Source organism: Thamnophis elegans, chromosome 9 (genome assembly GCF_009769535.1).
Source record: "Thamnophis elegans isolate rThaEle1 chromosome 9, rThaEle1.pri, whole genome shotgun sequence".
Classification (NCBI taxonomy): Eukaryota; Metazoa; Chordata; class Lepidosauria; order Squamata; family Colubridae; genus Thamnophis; species Thamnophis elegans.
Window position 1 is genome coordinate 76,935,727 of NC_045549.1, and position 20,419 is coordinate 76,956,145.

At 39.9% G+C, this 20,419-nt stretch overlaps 1 protein-coding gene across 3 annotated transcripts in view; it reads right to left on the reverse strand.

Moving 5' to 3' along the window:
- The window catches only part of SLIT2 (slit guidance ligand 2), a 191,913-nt gene that overhangs the window by 74,726 nt on the left and 96,768 nt on the right, over positions 1 to 20,419 (reverse strand). For all 3 annotated transcript variants that reach the window (XM_032224369.1, XM_032224368.1, XM_032224367.1), the window contains exon 5: positions 4,846 to 4,917. In XM_032224369.1, coding sequence (XP_032080260.1) covers positions 4,846 to 4,917 — 72 coding nt within the window. The remainder of the gene's footprint in view (positions 1 to 4,845; positions 4,918 to 20,419) is intronic.

Here is a 20,419-nt window from a genome sequence, read left to right on the forward strand (position 1 = left end):
TTTTTTGGCTTCTGCCACACACGTCTGGCTCATGTTTAAGGGATGGCCCATTAAGGCTGCAAGGTCCCTCTCACAATTACTTTTTTGAGCCTGGTCGAAGCAATTCTTTATCAATTCCAATTGTGCAAGAGAAGTTATATTTAAAAATTACGTGGGTTTTCTTTTCCTACTTTGTTCCTGCAACGTAATACTTATATAACCAAAAATGTGTATATGATTTTGCAGTTCATTGCAGTTAAACCGTTTAGTGCAATATTTGTGTGGCAGTTCATTTAAATACACAAACATATTCTAAAGAGCTTGCCATTTTCAATCATTAAGGGGATTTAACAATTAAGCTAATAGGCTTTTTTTAAATTTTAAATGGCTGAAATAATAAACCAGTCTAGTTCTTTAACCTCTGGAGCCATTTATCAAAGACATTAAATTAGAATGATGGCATGGAATGTTATCACTTGACACAACACAAAAGAAAAATTGTTCTCAGACAAATTGATAAAATCTTTTAATGCTGTCAAATTTGCCTAATGCAGCCTACAGGTCCATCTATAAAAGGGTGAGCGAACGTTGGCTCCTTTCTTATTATCCTGAGCTATCAATATATAAATCAGCTCTGACACGACTCCTCCTAAATCATCCGTATTATACACAGAGGGAAAGGATTTAACAGCATTGAGTGCACTCAAGCTAATCTTGTCCTAAAAGAATCGAAAGGCGGATTTCTTCTCCCCCCCCCCTCCCCAATTGGCAAGAATTCAGGTGCATTAGGGGAAAAAAATATATGGGGGAATATTTCTTTTCACGATGCCTTCTAAATGCCACTGTGGAAAAGTTGAAAATTAAGTTTCAAACTTCCTGCTTCCTTGCAAAAAGTTATTTTTCTCTACACTTGGCATCAAGCCCTGGAATAAAACTTGGCACAGTCCACTTTCTTAGCAACAAGATGGTGATTTAAACGTAACATTTCCTCTTCGTTTTGCATTACTCGACGGGCAGGGAATAATAGCAAAAGATGGTTAAGAGGCGGTTGAAATATGTAAATTAAATCCAGTTGGATCAATCCCAGACTACAAAACCAAATTATTTTTGCTTAACTCCATTTAAAGAATCAAACTGTTTTCCCCTGACATAAAACTGATGCCTCTTTTGGCATATTCTATGTGGGAATAATGTCCTCCTGTTTTAAAATCATCTGAATCAGGGGCCACCAACCTTCGGACCTCAGAAACCACTAAATCCATACTTTTAAATCCCGCGGACCACTAAGATGATCTGCCTAATGATTGGCTGGGTGGCCGTGGCTAGGTGGTCATGTGACTGGGTGGGCGTGGCCAACTCGATGTCACTCACATCGAGGGGCGCCTCGCCAGCCTCTACTCACCCCTCCCCTCGCAGCCCCTCCTCGCCTGCCCGCCCAGGCTCCTTAGGGCCCCAACAGGAAGCAGTTGCTGGAGCTAAGCAGCCACCAGGAGAAAGAGTTAGGAAAACAGCTCAGCTCATATTGGATCTGACTGCGAAAGAGGCTCAGCAGAAGCACCTCACTGAGGACTAGGAGCATAGGCTTTCCAAGCAGAGGAAAGACCTGCGGGAGTGCAGGGCCAGATACCGGCGCCTGGAGGCTCAGTGGGCTGAGATGGTCAGCCAGTTCCAGGCCATGATAACAGTCCCACTGGAACGAGGCCCTCTGGCTCTTCATCACCATCGGCTCTTCCCTCCAGCCTTCGCCCAAAGCCCCCCACCAGGAGGCTGAAGCAGACCCCAAGTCGGAATTTCTGCCCCCCTCCGACCCCCACAAAAAGACCCCGAAGGGGGAGACTCTCTGCAGCAACACAAGCGTTCATCGCATGTATCCCTCCCAGGGGCCGCAGTTTGAGGCCCCTGGATTTAGTGCCATATAAAAAATGTGAATAACTTTTCTGCGGACCACCAAATTTTTCTTGCGGACCCCCAGGTGGTGACCGCTGATCTGAATGAGCAAAATGTTTCTTCTTCTTTTTAAAGTGCTCATAGTGAAATGGCAGCTAAGGTTTGCTTGCAATTATGGACCCCAAATGGTCAATTCAGCCTTTAAAAACCCAGAGAGGAGACAGATTCTCATAGGCACAAGAGCGTCTCCTACCAGATTGAAGGACGGTTCTACTAGCCTGAATGGAAACGGAGGGGAAAAAAGTGGATTCCAATGGGAAAAGCCATTGGACTGTGAGCCAGGGTGACTCAGGAAGAAAATAATCAGTAAAACTGCCACCCACGGTTGCTACAAGGTGGTGGCTGGCCTATTTCATTTAGGGAATTTCTTCTCCATGAATTGCAATCAGGACTGGAGCAATTTTATATTTCTTACTAATCGATACAGAAAGCAATCCAAAGTAGCCAAAATATATAGCATGCTTTCCAGTGCTGAGATCAGTTTGCACCAGTTGGGGAGAACCGGTTGTTACGTTTCTGAGCAGTTTGGTGAACTGGTTGTTGGAAGAAATTATTAGGGAAAGAACTGGTTGTTAAATTATTTGAATCCCACCACTGATGCTTTCTACATTTCATATTTACAACCTGAATTTCTCAACTTTATCTACTGCTGAGGAAAATATACAGTATTTCACCCTATCTACACAACTCTGATATAATATACATGCCAGCGTATGATTTAAAATGCCTGTTTGTTTTTTCAGTGAGTTGTTTTAGAGCACCACTATTAAGCTTCTGGTGACTTTAGTTTAATTTCCGATCTCAGCATTCTCTAACTGACTGCAGGTCTATGGAGATTCTCCATCATCCAGGCCATGGCGGTCCCAAAAGTGTTTTTCCAAGAACGGCAACTGCAGTGAGGTTTCCCTTGAACCGAAAGAACTTTTTTAAAAGTTATTTACTGTATTTTTTATTTTTTATTTTTTTACAGACATATCAAGGCGTGAACAGTGTGGCCCCTGGGTGTCATACATTCTAATACAAATAAAACTATAGTATTAGTTATTACTTCCAACCAACTTATATATTTTAATAGTTGTACATATTTTTATAAAGTTGCAATGTCATCATTCGATTGTTCTGTTTTCTCTTATTATTGCTCGTATTTTATTATATAAAAGCGTACATACTAAATTCCCCTTTTCTCTTATTTCTATCTCTTATTCTAGCTTTTAATTACCGTATTTTTCGGAGTATAAGACGCACCTTTTTCCCTCAAAAAAGAGGCTGAAAATCTGGTGCGTCTTATACACAAATACAGCATTTTCTGCCGCCTGAAGCCCCACGCCTTTCACCAAAATGGCCGTGCATACCCTTATGAAGGCTTTCAGAGAGCTCCTGGGGGCTGGGGAGGGCAGAAATGAGCAAAAATGGGCCGTTTTTTGCCCCCCTAGCCCCCAGCAGCACTCTATAAGCCTCCATAAGGCTATGCATGCAATTTTTTTGACAAAAACCAGCCCGTTTTCACAAAAAACGGCCCCTTTTTTTTTGCTCCCCCCCCATCTCCCTAGGAGCCCCCCCCCCAAGGCTATTCATGCCTTTTATTTGAAAAAAATGGGCACATTTTCACGAAAAACGGGCCGTTTGGGGAGGTTTGCAGAGTGCAGAAACTTTTTTTCCTTTTTGAAAAGCTCTTTAGTTAGAGTCGTTGATGAGAATGAGATTGATCAAGTGCTGTGCCAGCAGAAACAAAGTCTTAGGTGCTACAGGTTGTCAGCGATTTCCTTCTCCAGCACATGGCTAAATACACCTGGAAACATCTACCTACCTACCTACTCTCTCTCCCTACCTACCTAATGTATTCTATCTCTCTCTCCTCTCCTTCTACCTACCTACCCTCTCTCTGTCCCTACCTACCTACTGTATTTCTCTCTATCCCTCTACCTACCTACCTACCTACTTACCTACCTACCTATCCTCTCTCTCCCTACCTACCTACTGTATTTCTCTCTCTCTCTCTCTCTCTATCCCTCTACCTACCTACCTACCTACCTACTCTCTCTCTCCCTACCTACCTACTGTATTTCTCTCTCTCTATTCCTCTTTCTATCTACCTACTTTTTTAAAAAATTGCCTTTTCAAAACCTTGGTTGCGCCTTATACTCCGGTGCATCTTATACTCTGAAAAATACGGTATGTCGTCCTTTGTTAAAAACATTTCTTTCTATTCTACCTAAGTTCTAATCATGCCAACTACCTACAAAAAAAAAAGAAGAAAAGAGAGAGGAAAAACAAAGCAAATCAAACAACACCAAAAACGAAAAATTATCTATCCATCATCTCTTGCCCACTTCAATACTTTAATCGCTATGTTTTCTTTTCTTTTTGACTTCTCTTCCATATTCCACTCTAGGATCTTTATCGCTTTCCTACACCCGCTTCTTGGCTGTGTTCACTCAGAGTACGAAGAAACTTTTCGATGAGAAGGAAAATGTTTTCAAGGAGAAAAAAACAAGAAAGTCCAGTTGCCCTTTTGGAAAAGCATCTTTGGGGTAACTAACTGCAGTTAATTGGTTTGTCAGTTTAATTTTCAAACTTCCTCATAGGAAGAAGAATAGGGAATGCATTACCAAAGATCATAGTAGCCCATTCCTAAATGCAAGTTTAGTAAACAGTCAAAAATCTCTCTGTCTCCCTCTCTCTCTTTGTCTAGCTACCTACCTACCTATGACCCCCCCCCCAACCCTTTTAGCACTTACAGGCATGGCTGTTCCCCATGGATTTGGGTGAGGGGGCGCTTTGTTGGTGAGATGAGTGAGTGTTTTTTTGGGTGCACCAGGAGCTGTTTGGGTGCTTGTTTTAAACTTGTAAGCTACACAGAGTCTGAGACAGGTGCTGTGTAAAATAAATGAATGAATAAAAGAAGATGCAAATACTTACAGATTTTTGATGTCAACAGCTCCACGGAAGGCCTTCCTCGGGATGGCATGTATCTGGTTTTCACTGAGGTCCCTGAGAAAAAAGATAATAAACACTTTCAATACAGTTTTTCGCTTAAGAACAGTTGTGTCAAATCAACCCAAGCCACTGTAATGTCTAATTGTATGCATTTCATTGTATTCTGACAGTTTTTGTCAATTGCCATTCACACAAACATGTACAGTCTACTGAGTAATACCCCAATTTCTGAGCACAAGGGACATTTTAAAGACTCTTAAATGTTTGAGTTAAACATAAAAGGGAGAAGGAAACACCAAATATTCAACATTAATTGCACTACATAATTTCCCAATGCATCCATTAGAACAGTGTTCTCAACCTTGGCCACTTGAAGATGTCCCGGACTTCAACTCCCAGAATTCCCCAGCCAGCTTCAAGTGGCCAAGGTTGAGAAACACTGCATTAGAATGTGTGTGTGTGTGTGTGTGTGTGTGTGTGTGTAAATTTTGCCCCATTTTACGATCTTTCTTGCTACAGTTGTTAAGTGAATCACTTTGCTGGTCAGAAGGTCATAAAAGGGAGATCACATGACCCCAGGACACTGCAGCCATCATAAGTGTGAGTCCATTGCCATTTCAGACAAGTGGCTGTCCAATCTGCTCTTGAAAACCTCCAGGGATGAAGCACCCACAACTTCTGGTGGCAAGCTGTTCCAATGGTTAATTGTTCTCACTCCAGAAGTTTCTCCCAGTTCCAGATTGCTTCTCTCCTTGATTAGTTTCCACCCATTGCTTCTTGTTCTGCCTTCAGGTGCCTTGGAGAATAATTGACCCCCTCTTCTTTGTGCAACATCTGAGATATTGGAAGACTGCTATCATGTCTCCCCCTGGTCCTTCTTTTCATTAAACTAGACCATACCCAGTTCCTGCAGCCGTTCTTCATCTGTTTTATCCTCCAGTCCCCTAATCCTCTTTCTTGCTCTTCTCTGCACTCTTTAATAAGCATATGGCATATCCTATATGAGTAGTTGCAATTCTCCAAGGATGTAATTAAATGAATGTGTAAGAAATATAATGTGTTTTTAGCTTTAATGAACACAGGGCTTTTAGTAGAAATCTTTCCTTCCAATTTGCCCTGAATAGTTGATCAATGCACAATCTTAACGGAGATCAATAACATATTTTGTTCTTTCCTTACGATTTTCATTTAAGAGCGACTAAACATACATGACGTTATATGCCGTTTGCTTCTTTCAAGGTTTCTTCGTGTTAGCGAATAGATTGCTGCATAAACAATGTTTCACCCTGGATGTATAATTTGCCCCGGAAATTATATCACGTTTTGATTAATTATTGAATCTGCAGCATTGCTACACAGACCGCGAAATGTTATTTATGAAGGTGTGTACTTACATTTGCCTAGCAGAGAATAACTGGAGGATAAACCAGGACAAACAATGGTTTGTGTGCAAGTTTTAGAAATTTAGAGACCATTCTCAAACAGCCAACTGCACCCAATTCAAAACAGACGGTGCTAAATTCTGAATTCATAATAAAGTGAAGTTCTAAGTGAATACTCATAATAGACGTTATTGTCCATTTAATGAATGAACAGGGGGCTCCATTAGAGAGAGATATTCCTTTGCAGTGAAGTCAGCTCTGCAATGCAGCTATTTCATTACTCACCATCCAATACTCCGTTGCTATTATGCTATTTACTTTGCAAAGCACAGAACGCGCTATTATTTTAATTGTCTTAATGGAAACTACTGTGTGCAAGAGTGAAAGCAGGCTTTTCTAAAGTTGGGATAAGACCTTTTCTTCCCTGCATAGTTAAATCAACATTACTTTAAGACAATAAATTTCCTGTAGTAGGCACACCTGCTTCTAAATTTAATTACTGGTAATTTTATTTTCCCTTTATGGCTTAACCTCTCTTAAGAGACTGAGCAGTAGTACCATAAATCTACAAAAGCATTCAATACTTTGCAGAAACTACCCAGGGGGAAGCGGAAGGAATAAAATGCACTTATTTTGTGAGGTCATAGTAGAAAGCAAAAGTATCAGGCCTGCATCCATCTTTCTTTCGGATCTCTGGCCTGCCACACTTTCTATTCTTCTACTGCCTTTTCTATGTGGGAAATTGGGAAGGGGGATTGTAAGGAGTTAGATGCTATGTAGCCATAAAACATTCTTTCTAGAAAGCCAAGGTCATCACTTTGTCTCTGCACCTGACCGGAACTGGATGGGTGGAAGCTGCCTGCGTGGCAGTGGGAGATTGGACCATGGGATGGACATGTGGGTGGGGGCAAGATCTTGAACTTTCAACTGGGAGGGGAAAACCGGAAGCTTTCAGATTCGGGTTTCCCAGATGTGCCAACGTGGCTCTCTTCATCAATTGGAACTTTGAGCAATACTTTGCCTCGGACTCTGATTTACTTTCGGATGCTATTTGGAGCCCTGACACAAGAAGCATAACTGAGCACCTAAAATTGAATCCTCCCACACAACTTATGACCACAACCGAGTCCCAAATTTAAAACAATTACAGGCAGCCCAAAATTCCCATGCTAAGTGAGACATTTGTTAAGTGAGGTTTGCCCCATTTTACGACCTTTCTTGCCACGGTTGTTATGGAATCACTGCAGTTGTTAAGTTAGTAACATGGTTGTTAAGTGAATCTGGTTTTCCCATCGTCTTTGCTGGTCAGAAGGTCGCAAAAGGGGATCACGTTACACTCCCCCCCCCAGGACACGGCAACCGTCATAAATACGAGTTAATTGCCAACCATCTGAATTTGTATCACGGGGGATGCTTCAACGGTCGTAAGTCCCTTTTTTCGGTGCCATTTTAACTTTGAAGGGTCACTAAAAAAAGAGTTATGCATGAAGGACGGACTACCTGTGCTATCCTGATAATAGAAATTAATGTCTAAAAAGACTGCCACCATGAAGTGGGAAGATTCTCAGCTGAGTAAATTGTTCTAGTTGTCTATTTTTTGAGAAATTAACTAAACACATTTCCTCATTTATACAGACTGGTAACAAACATCTGCAAGAAGGAAACCAACTTAATAGAATGACAAAGTTGGAAGGGACCTTAGAGGTCCTCTAGTCCAACCAAGCATAAGACTCTAGACTTTTGCTTCCCTCCTCAATTCGTCGCCTTGGAGAATAGGTTGAGCCCTCTTAATTGCAGCAGCCCCCGAGATATTGGAAGAATAAAAGTTCCGAAGAACCTTCAGGATCCAACAATTCAACCCTGTGCTGCATTTATTCTGGTTCTGTTTCCCGAAGATGGGCTCTTCTATTTAATATTCCAATTCTTGAAGTCGTGGGATTTATTTCATCGCATCTGCCTGCAACATTTTTTATACCTAAAGTATAAAGTTACATCTGGCGTTAACTTGGAATTATTTTCCACTGGAGAGAAAGAGAGAGAGACGATATGGCAAGGTGCATATAACATTTTCTCGTAACATATTTTCACAACAGGAGTGAAAGAATAAAACTAATTTGGGAACTAAAATAATTTCTAGCATAAACCAGAGCCTCCTTTGCTCAGGCATTTACTATAATTCAGAGTTTAATTTACAGAATGCCAAGCCTTTTTCTTAAGTTTGGGAGTTTAATTTTTATTTGGTAGTCCCTGTGATATAACATTGGTGAAATGCAAACTCTTTCAAATCTTCTCATTTATTCCTGGAATAAAGCAGCATATTAGTAATTCTTGAAGCAGATCAATTCCGTTCTCGGATGCCTCCAGAAGTGCACTTAGGCTAATTCCCCAAGAATATAACAGCATAACACTGTTTTAAGCAGGCCATAAATATTATTCATTATAGAAAATTAAATTCCTAAGCAGATTTACTGTTCGTATTACAAAGAAGTCGCAATGGTTCAAGAAAACAAGAGATTATGATAAAAGGAGAAGCAAAACAGTAAACATGATTTTCAGAAAATCACACCCTGATTGAAGACTCGAGTTTATGCAGTTTTCTATCTTACAAAATGCAACATTATGGATAACTATTAAGTGCATGATGTATTAAGCAACATGTCGAAAAGACCGATCCTGTTTCCTTTTCTTTTTTTAAAAAAAACCCTACAACTATTTAAATACGTTCTCCTTATATAGAATTTAACAAAATTCTATCCCGTTGTACTTATTACTACAGCATGAACAAACTTCTGTAATTCTGTAATCTATGGAAAATTGGCACGTGGAATTCTTTGGTTTTTTAAAAAAAATAGTTTCTATTAAACATTACTACCTTTAAAAACAAAAGAAAAAAACACAACAAATAGAGAAAAAACAAGAAACATAACAATATAAAATAGTTTTACAGCCTTCTGGATGGACATACGTGTTTAGCCTTCGTAGTTCTCTATTCTATTCTATGTTGCCTTCCTATCTGTTTTACCACCTGTAATAGTAATAACAGTTGTACTAACAATTGTAATAATACTAATTGTTCGTATCACCATTGTATACATTGTGGTCAATACTTTGATAGTAATTAGTAATTTGGTTAATTTTATTCAAAGTTTAGAAAAGACAAAGAGAGACTTCTATTCCCTGTTTTGGCTTCTGTTTTCTACCCACTTATAAATTATATTCCATATTTTATAGCAATCCGATTCTTCTCTTTCTTTCAAATTCATGGTCATTTTGTCCATCTCTGCACATTCGAGTACCTTTCTAGTTATTGTTTCGTCTGCGGGTGTATTGATTTTGTTCCAGTTTTGTGCGAGGTGGCGGTAAGTGTGTGTCGTATTAACTGTTGTGATTTTTTGTCCGTTTTCGGGTCTAATATTCCTAATAAGAACGATTCCAGTTTCAGTTTCTTTATTTCGCCCCATAATTTCTTCCAGCCATTTCTGAATTTTGCACTAATATTTCATGTGGAATTCACTGCCATTAAACATATATATATAAAATTCTTCATTCAGTATTGATAAGAAGCCTTTGATTTCTGGTTTCCCATGTAAGTTTCCCATAAAAAAACTGCCAGAACAGCCTTCCTCAACTGAAGAGGTCATGATTGAAGGGGAGAAAAATATTTTTTTTAACTTTTTTACACGCTTCTAGCCTGCTGCTTCATTGTTGTTGGGAATACTGACAAATATGAATCATGCAGGTTAGATTTGAAGTGTATTGTGAAATTTTCATACTTTTTGCTATTTTTATGCAAGGCTTTCCTGACACCTGAGTGTTATTACAAGAGTAAAAAAGGCTTTAACAGATTAGCAGAGTTGGAAGGGACCTTGGAGGTCATATAGTCCATCCCCCTGCCCAGCAGGAGACCCTACACCATTTCTGACAGAGGGCAGTCCAGTCTCTTCTTGAAAGCCTCCAGGGATGAAGCTCCCACAACTTCTGAAGGCAACTTCTGTTCCATTGGTTCATTGCTCTCATGGTCAGAAAATTCCTCCTTATTTCCAGGTTGAATCTCCCCTGGATCAGTTTCCATCCATTCTTCCTTGTCTGGCCTTTGGGTGCTTTGGAGAATAGCCCCTTCCTCCTCTCTGTGGCAGCCCCTCAAATATTGGAAGACTGCTATCCTCTCTCCCTGGTTCTTTCTCTTCTCTGGACTAGCCATGCCCGGTTCCTGCAACCGTTCATCCTAAGGTTGACAAAAGGATTGATGACTGTGAACTTGCAAAAATTCCTGCTTTTTTTCTGGGAACGCAGCGCCTCTCACTGTGTCCACTTCCACCATCGCTCCGGAGTTGGAGGTTTTCCAGGCAGGAAGAGATCCAACATCGTTCTCACCACCTGAAAAGTTTTTCACTCAGCTCCTGCCCACCTAGAGTCCGAAAGCAAGTGAATGCAAGTAGATAAATAGGTACCACTTCAGTGGGAAGGTAACCATGTCCGTGGGCCTTTGGCGAATAGCCACGAAAGCCACATGACCATGGAAATCATCTTTGGACAATGCAAGGGCCCTCAGCCAAGAAACAAAGATGAGTCAGGGGCAAGGAACCTTTACCTTTAAATATTACAACATGATATACAAAAGGATGTAGTTCCAGCATATTTTAGGGTTTGGGGGATTTTGCCACATTGTGCCGAGATTTGATTAAACTTTTGGAGAAAAGATAGCTGCAAATTTACTTTCCGGGAGAGAGTATTCAACAATGGGGGGATCCAATTACACTTGGCATGGAAATGAAGCTGTGCCAACAGGCTGTCTCACTTCATCTTCCTACACGTGTGTGTCTTAAGGAATATTAGGTATTGCAAAGCTTACGACAAGGACGCAATGAAATTTAATTATACAGAAAGCTGGAGCAAACTACTTTCTGACAAGACAAACTTCTGCCGGTTGGAAAGTTTTCAGAATTAATTGATTTTATGGCAAAGCCCGAAGAAAATTAAATTATATATTGGAACGTTTTCATTAGGAATGGGGTTTGGAAAAAAATAAAGCGGAAAAAGATGGAAAGCTTTCTGCAATTAGAAGTGACAGCTGCACTCCTTTTCCAGAGCTCTTAAATCACGTCAATAAGGAGGGCCTGTCCAAAGAGTTAGCAAAATGCATTTGTGAAAACTCTTCTCCGTTTACTCAGCCTTCGTGGCAGAGCCTGCGATCATATTAGTACATTCGTAAAAGTTGCGCCATAAAGCGTGAGCCCCAAACGGCATCATTCCCTAAAGAGCTGAATAAGCACCGTGCCTAAGAAAATGTATGGCTTGTGATCGTTGCGTTTCATCTCTTCACACTTCATTTGTCAGCACAACTTCCTGCTAATGTTTTAACCAGCGCCGTATTTAAAAAATGTTACTTAGGCAGCTGTTTGTAATGCATCATTTTAAGTAAACACCAGTCATGCCTTAATGCCCATATATTTGTATTTGGATGAAGAGAGCCAACACAGCTTTTTCGGAGCTTCATTTCAGCCGGAAGGCCACCCCAAGTTGACACAAGAGGAGAGTTTACAATAGTTCATAGAAGAGAATATTATTGTTCAATGTTCTATGGAGCATAGTGGGAAGAGACCTTGGAGGTCTTCTAGTCCAGACCCTTTCAGACAAAAGGTGGTCCATTTTTTGAAAGCCTCCAGTGATGGAGCACCCACAACTTCTGAAGGCAACTTCTATTCCATTGGTTGATGGCTCTCACGGTTAGGAAGTTTCTCCTTAGTTCTAGGTTGCTTCTCTCCTTGGTTGGTTTCCATCCATTGTTTCTCCGACAGCCGAGATGGCGCAGTGGTTAAATGCAGCACTGCAGGCTACTTCAGCTGCGACTGCTAGTTCTGCAGTTCGGCTGTTCAAATCTCACCGGCTCAGGGTTGACTCAGCCTTCCATCCTTCCGAGGTGGGTAAAATGAGGACCCGGATGTTGTTGGGGGCAATATGCTGACTCTGTAAACCGCTTAGAGAGGGCTGAAAGCCCTATGAAGCGGTATTAAGTCTAACTGCTATTGCTATTGCTATTGCCATCCTGGATGGTGGAACCCCACAGCTGCCAATTGGCTCTTTTCCCTGCAGAAAGGCCGCGTGTCTTTGGGAACTTAAGATAACGAGAGATAAATCAGAGCCAATGTCTTCTCTCAAAGTATCTCTGCAGGCAGGGACAGGAGGAACCCAGAAGGAATGGAGACACAACGGCAGCAGAAGACGAGAGTGGGAAGTCCACAGCCCTCTCCCGTCTCACGCCGGCTTCCATAAAATCATTGTTTTAAATGGTTTTAAAATCATTTTTGAAAAGTGCCACTGATTACAAATGTCTTCTGATAGACATTTTCTTTTCTTTTTTTATTTTTATTTCTCATACATACATTCACAAATATACAATCTCATAACTATTATTAATAATAGGTGTATCTTTTAACATTTATATCAATTTTTCCTTCTCCTAAGTTTAAAATATAATCGAGATTGCTTTTCTACCATCCTATTTTACAACAACCCTACTTCTTCCTTCCTTTCCTCCTCCTTCTATCCTCTTCTTTCCTCCTCTCCTTTCCCTTCTCTACTTCCCCTTCACCTATCCACCCTTCCCCTCTTCCCGTCCTCCACTCTCTCCTACTCTTACTTCCCCTCCATTTCTTCCTCTTCTTTCCTCTCCTTTCCCTCTCCTCTCCCTACCTTTCCTTCTCCTCCTCTCTCCATTCCCTTTTTCTGTTGCTGTGTTTACACATTTTCCTCTTCAATTATGATAGACATTTTCATTCTGTATCGTCACTTTCAAGCCAAGCCAGCTGACTGCAATTGATACCTAATCCGCCAACTCTCTTTAGTATAAAGAGGTAAATCAACACTGATGGAAACCTTAAGTGCATTTAGTTACATAAAATAAACAAGAAATGGAACAGACACAGCAATATAGTTTCCTACATTGCTGTTGGCAGGACCACGAACCCCTGCACCCTCTAGCTGACCTTGGTTGCCCCCAAAAGCAATGCAGGAGGCATCCAGTTAGTGGTTGCACAATCAACTTACAGGGAACACCAAATCAGTGTTGTCCTTAATAACGCCGACTTAAGACAGAGTAACAAGTCTGCTTGGGGAATTCAACAAGTGTTTGAAAAACATGGTACCCCTCCTACTGCACGTGATTTGACTGTCCCAACTAAATGACCCTAGGAACTTCAGCTGCCACAAGTTTTATTCTTTTCAACTTATCCATATCACATTTCAGTAAAAAAAGACACACAGTAGGTAAAACCTACCAAGTAGCCAAGGTGGCGCAGTGGTTAATGCAGCACTGCAGGCTACTGCTAGATCAGCAGTTCTGCTGTTCAAATCTCACCGGCTCAGGGTTGACTCAGCCTTCCTCCTTCCGAGGTGGGTAAATGAGGACCCAGATTGTTGGGGGCAATATGCTGACTCTCTGTAAACCGCTTAGAGAGGGCTGAAAGCCCTATGAAGCGGTATATAGTCTACTGCTATTGCTATTGCTTTAAAACACAAAACATAGAATACAAAATCTGAAATCTCAACAGGCAGATTGCAAACGCATATATCTAAGTTGCAAATTTAATTTTTTTAAAAATTTCGTTTCACAATCAGAAAATTAGCGGAGTCTCCCTCGTAGGCTCTGTCACTCTGCGGGGCTCCTTCGTGCTCTCTGAGCTGTCTTGAGATTTCTTGCAGATGTTTCATTGCCCAAACTAGGTGACATCATCAGCACAAGTCCTGCAAGAAAACCACCAAGCTCAGAGACCACCTCATGCCAACCCTGAGCTACAAATATCCTCCTTTAATCTTTCACTATGTGTTGGATAAGCGACACAGTGGCTCAGTGGCTAAGACACTGTGCTTGTCGATCAGAAAGATCAGCAGTTCGGCAGTTGGAATCCCTTGCACCGCTTAACGGAGGGAGCTCCATGACTTGTCCCAGCTTCTGCCAACCTAGCAGTTCGAAAGCAGGTAAAAATGCAAGTAGAAAAATAGGACCAATTTTGGTGGGAAGGGAACAGCGTTCCGTGCGCCTTTGGCGTTGAGTCATGCCGGCCACATGACCACGGAGACATCTTCGGACAGCGCTGGCTCTTTGATTTCAAACGGAGATGAGCACTGCCCCCTAGAGTCGGGAACGACTAGCACGTATGTGCAAGGGGAACCTTTACCTTTATGTGTTGGGTATCCCAAAGGTGCTTTGTTTTTATTTTTTTTGTTGTTTTTGCTTCAAGGAAAAACAAAGTTCCTTTTGAAAAAGCACCTTTGGGACAACCACGACCTGGATGCCTGAGAATCTCCACCATTATGTCTGGATAGTTTTGTTTTTCGGCCACACAGTCGCGATTTGGGGGGTTTTTTTGCCCCCCTTACAGAGGGCATCTGTGCATCTACCACGCCTGTCCACATCTGTGACATTCCTTGAGTCCCACGTGTCTCCTGAGTAATCCTTTCAAGACTTGAAGAGAAGGCAGTCAGTCAACCTTACTCATCCTAGCAATCTTCTCACTGCACCATGTCATGCCAACCTTTTTACACCCTCCAAGATGATAGAGAACGCATTCAGTTTGAGATATCAAATACTATTATTACCTTTGAATCACGGGAGTAGAGCTTCATTGATCTGCCCATAAACTCCTCCTGCCTTGAATTTGCTTCCTTAGAAGCAGATTATAGCAATCACCTGTTTTTTCCACACCTTGTATGAGCAAGGACACCAAGGTCCACATTTTGTAGAAACCAAAAGGGCTCAAGATTTTTCACTCTCTCTTCCCCTCCCTGGAGAATGATAATTCTTGACTTGGCATTTCAGCAAAGGTTTTCTCCACCTTTGACAGCTCTAGAATATTTGTTTTCTGGGTGCAGACACCACAATGGCTTATTCATTGTCTCTTATCGTGCCAGACTTGATTTAGAAAAGAAGATTCAACAGAAAAACAATGGAAGAAAATGTACATAAAGATAAGGTGGAAAAAAAGAATGAAATAAGATGCAGATAGAAGATTTCACTGGGATTTACAGTCACAAAGGAAAAGTAGATAAAGGGGGAGATCGCCCTAAAAAAGGAACCACAAAGTAAGGAAAGGAGGGAACAGGGGAAACCGTGGGGGGGGGGGTTACTAGAATAATACAAGTAAATATGCTGGAGAAAAGATACAATAACTACAAAAATAGGGGAAAGAAAAAGAAGAAATTAGGGGAAAGGGGGAGAAAAAGAAAAGAAAACTGGGATTTTATGGAGCCCAAGAGAAAATGGTTAAAAGAGGAAGAAAGGGAAAAAGAGTTATATTAGTAGGATCAAGAGAATAGTAGTAAGATTGTTATGGTTACGTAACTAATTAAGGAATAAAGAAATGATAGTATATTGTTAATAGTAGAAAAAAATTGAAAGAAATGCTCTCTCTGTTTAAATTTAATTAGAGGATGTATGCTCCTTACAGTAAAATATACCAATGCAGAAAATAAGAAATGAAAGTTTGGTGTAATTTTGAAGGGGCAATTGAAGATATTGTTTATGTATTAAGAAATAACAACTATAAAGATGGAAAATGATGGAAGAGAATAATTTGGCTGAAAGTGAAACAAAACTATGGTGTAAAAGGACTATGTAATTGAGATCATGTAAAAGAAAAGATCTGGACAATTCTTTGTTTCTATAATATGATAATTTGTATAAAAAAAATAAAAACCTTGAATGGAAAAAAAATGCAATATATGTATATGGGATAAAACCTTCTGGAACTTCAGCTTAAATTTACCAGTCCAAAAATGTCTCTTTTAAGCACTGCACCCAAAAAAAAAATCACAAGGCACATTTTCGGAGCAATTAAACGGAGCAATTAAACCTGAGCCTTTTTTGTTAGCCTCTCTTGTGATTTAATATAAATTAATTAATGTAATGCAAATTAATAAATTAAATGAATAAACTAATATCAATTTTATCTAATTTAGATTTCTAATTTCTAAGCCCTGAGGATATTTAGTAACTAAAACTTCCTTTGCTGATTGGAAATTTTTAAAAAGAAATTGCAATGAAAAACCGAATTGTAATGTGTACTCTAAGCAAAATACTACTTAGGCAGTACATATGTCACGTACCTTCATGCTAAATATTGAATAGATCTGAATAAATGGAGGGTCCAACCTGGGAGCGGACTCCTCATTTCAAACCTCCCCCCCAGCTACAAATATTCTCCTTTATTGGATTATGAAAATAAACAGTCGTAGAAATTTGTCAAGACTTTCTGTTTTAGAATGGAGGACTTTGTGAACGTGCATTCATTCTCACCGTAGAATATTTCCCAGGTGATGCTTCCGATTATAAATATGGGAATGATATATAGCTAAATGAGATAATACGGCTAAGTCTGGATAAGCATTTAAGTCAAACGCTTGTTATATTAAAATGGAATTTGATGATGTGGGCTGCATATAGAAATTAGAAATAACAAATGGAAAATGAAATGACAAAGTCAATATACTTTTTTTTGAAAGGGCGAAAAATGATTTGGTTGGTTTGTTAAGAAAATTTAAACTTGAGATGGAAATTGGGGGAAGAAAATGTGCGGTCGAATTCGGAAATGATAATGTGATGTAAAATTAATTGTGTATAAGAGAGAATGTAAAAAAAGGGGGGGAACCAGGACAACACTTGGTTTGTAAAGAGGTTTTAAAATTTGTAACAAAAAATAAAAAACTTGTATAACTAAAAACTTGTGAGCTCACGGGAGCTCACTCCATTACGCGGCGCTAGGGATTCAAACCGCTGAACGGCCAACCTTTCTGATTGACAAGTTCAGAGTCTTAGCCACTGAGCCACCCACTTCCCAATAGCTCATTATTAGGTAAAGTTTAGAGTCAGAAAAGCAAATTCCTGGAGGTCTTTTGCCCAAATGCAGAGTTTGGCTAAGAAAATCCTTGCCTTCCTCACTATCCATCCCACCTGGAGCTTAACAAAGAGAGATAGGACAATCTTCTTTTTCCATGCCGTGGAACTTGCATTCCAGATAAAGAGCAGAAGTTTTGTGGATTGCTGTTGGACTTGGGTTTTATTGTATATTAAAGAAAGGAAATAGCCCAAGCATGCTTGTCTGCATATTTCTCCCTTCCGCTTCTGCCAAGAATTATAATGTTAGGATTTTTCAGGGGAGTTCAGGCTTGCCAAGTTTTATATAAATAGTTTCAAAAGGCTTCATGCAAGAACAGCCGGTGGATGTTTTTGTGAACAATTGTTACAGACAGAAAGTATGGGAGAGCCGCAGCTCAGGTGAAGCTTCCTGCAGGATTTAAAAAGAAAGAAGAGGGTTTTTATGGAGAGAATGGAAGCTTTAACGTTTGAGGAGAGAGAGAGAAATTTGTATTTTTTTAAAAAAAAGTTGGGTCTGTTTGTAGGAAAATGGCAGGCATTTTGCAAAAGAGGCGTCTTGCCAAAGACTTGCAAATGCTTGGAAAAATGCTACTTCTTGAAAAAAAAGGTTATTATAAAAGTACACTACAGTAGTGCCAAAATTGTGGAAACCTTTTGGGGAAAAGTGTACAGTATTTTTGAGGTTGATGGCTATTAACACCCCTTTTTTTGGAGTAGAACCATAAAATTATATATCATTGGAAAGACAGTTTTATCAAGAATGTAATGCAGTAACTTTTATGAAGGATTTGCTATGAGAATAGCAGTTATGAAGAAGAAAAGTGAAACCCGTAGGAAAAACAAGTTATACAAAAATTATCACCATAGAAAAAAAATGAGATATAAAAAATTATCACCATGTCAGTCAATACTTAGCTGAATAACCTTTAGCATGAATTACGGCCTTACACGTCTCCCAGGTAACCAAGTCTTTTAGTTCTGCGGCTGTTATAGTGTGAAACCAAGATTGAATGATGGCTTCTATTAACTGGGTTTTATTGCTGGATATATATTGGCTGTAGCTTTTGATAGAATACAGATAAGTGAACAAATCTTGTTGCATTAGATTCTTGATTAAATTATCTTTCCACTGATATATAATTTTACGGTACTACTCCAAAAAGAAGTGGTGTTATTAGCCATCAAACTTCAAAACACTTTCCCCAAAAGGTTTCCACAATTTTGGCCACTAGTGTATAGTCAGTTCTTTTCATTCTTCAAAGCTGATAGGAAAGAATGAAGACAATAGGTAATCTTTGACTTATAAAAATTCATTTAGTGACTGTTTGAAGTTGCAACGGCAGTGAAAAATGTGACATGATTCGTTTTTCATATTTATGACCGTTGCAGACTCCCTGTAGTCACATGATCAAAATCCAGATGCACTGACTCACACTTATGACCGTTCAGTGTCCTGGGGTCACATTTTGCAACTCCTGGCAAGCAAAATGTCCACCGGGAAGCCAGATCCGTTTGACAACTCTGATAGTAATAACTTAAATGAGGGCAAAGAAAGCAGTAAAGATAGAATAAAGTCAAATAATGAACAGAATAGAATATGAAAAAACAGAACAGAACAGAAGAGTGGAAGGGACCTTGGAGGTCTTCTAGTCCAACCCCCTACTTAGGCAGGAAACCCTACACCACCTTCAGACAAATGGCTATCCAACATCTTCTTAAAACTCCTTGATGATCCTGTAAAGTCCAGTTTAATGAAATGAAAATAGCATTTGAAAATAGAAGAGCGTGGAAGAGTTGAGAGTAGTTTTCCCATTTCTGTTAGAGGATGTGACTTTATCTCCACAGCACCCAAGAGTTAGAGAAGAAAAAAAAACAACCAAAAAAAAGCTTTTGTAGCATGGAGAACGTTTCTCAACTTTGTCAACGTAAAGATATGTAGACTTCAACTACCAGAATTCCCAAACCTAGGAACGGCTGGGGAATTCTGGGAATTAAAGTCCCCATATCTTAAAATGGAGAAAGTTGAAAAACACAGCTGCAGAGGGGGAGCCAAACATTAAGGACTAGGTGAAATTTTGAGACGTATTAAGACGTGGAAAAAGCTTTTCTCAATCCCTGCTGATTTTCAAGCAAAGGTTGTCCAGACCTATTATGGGAGATGCTCATAAGATGCCTCCAAGCTCTATTGCAACCCATAACCTTAAGCTGCAAAGGGAAGTAGGTATCATTTCGCCAAAAGAAATAAACGAGATGTATTAATGTGAGCTTTCTGCGCTTAACTCAATGCGCTGAAGATGTCACAGTTCAAAGAAGCGTCAACAATCCGTACTTCAAGTTCTATTCTTAAAAACCCTGATAAAAAATGCTGTGGGGTTTTCACTGGGTCATTTACACATCGGATGAGAGATGGGAAATTGTGTTTAAGCGCCCGGAGCGGAGTCTTCATTGCAACTATTGCTGAACTCCGAAACGGAGTCGTCACTTTCCAGAAATACTTCCTGCACCTGTTCAATTAAGACACCTTCCTTTGTTCTCCAGGTGCCTTTATGCCTTCCGTTATATCTCCGGTCCAAAAGGTGAAGCCTCTGAAATAATGCAACGCACTCCAAGATCTTTTCAAAAGACTAACAGTCAGTCGAGGCCTTTTTAAGTGGGTCTTATGAAATTCCCACACATTTCGGACCCATTTTTTTTCCTATGGCTTTTCATTGAACAATTTTACAGCATTACGGGGATAAGAGTAAACTAATTATCTTGTTTAAATCCCTTTGCAATGCTTCTAATCCTATTAGTTTTAAGAATGTATGAATGCTGATATATAGACAGATGCATATGCACTCACATGAAAGGAAATTAATTTGAAGGACTGTTAGTTCCATCAAAACCACCATAAAAAGGTCTGTGTTATTACTTTTTAAACATTCCCATGCTACCTGAAAATGTACGAGCCAAGAAACATGTTCTTGGGCTTTGTTACTGATTTAATCTGAATTTCCTTCGCTCCCCCATTTTAATGAAGGGGTGATTATAGTAAAGTGTTACAGAAAAGCTGCACTAAATAGAGGTGAGGAAGTAATGTTGCGACGGAAATTCCTTAGTCCCTCTCTTTTGAAAAATCCTTGCAAGATTTATGAAAATCTTTGGAGTTTGTTCCTTTGGAGGTTCTGGCCAGGACTCCTGCTGACCAAAGCTGAGTGAACTTTAATCCCTTTTTGCTATTTTATTCAGGGAAGAAACTACGTTTTAGTTAGTATGTTGTGTTTGGGAGAAGTGCAGTTGATGATAAGGAAGGAAAATTTTA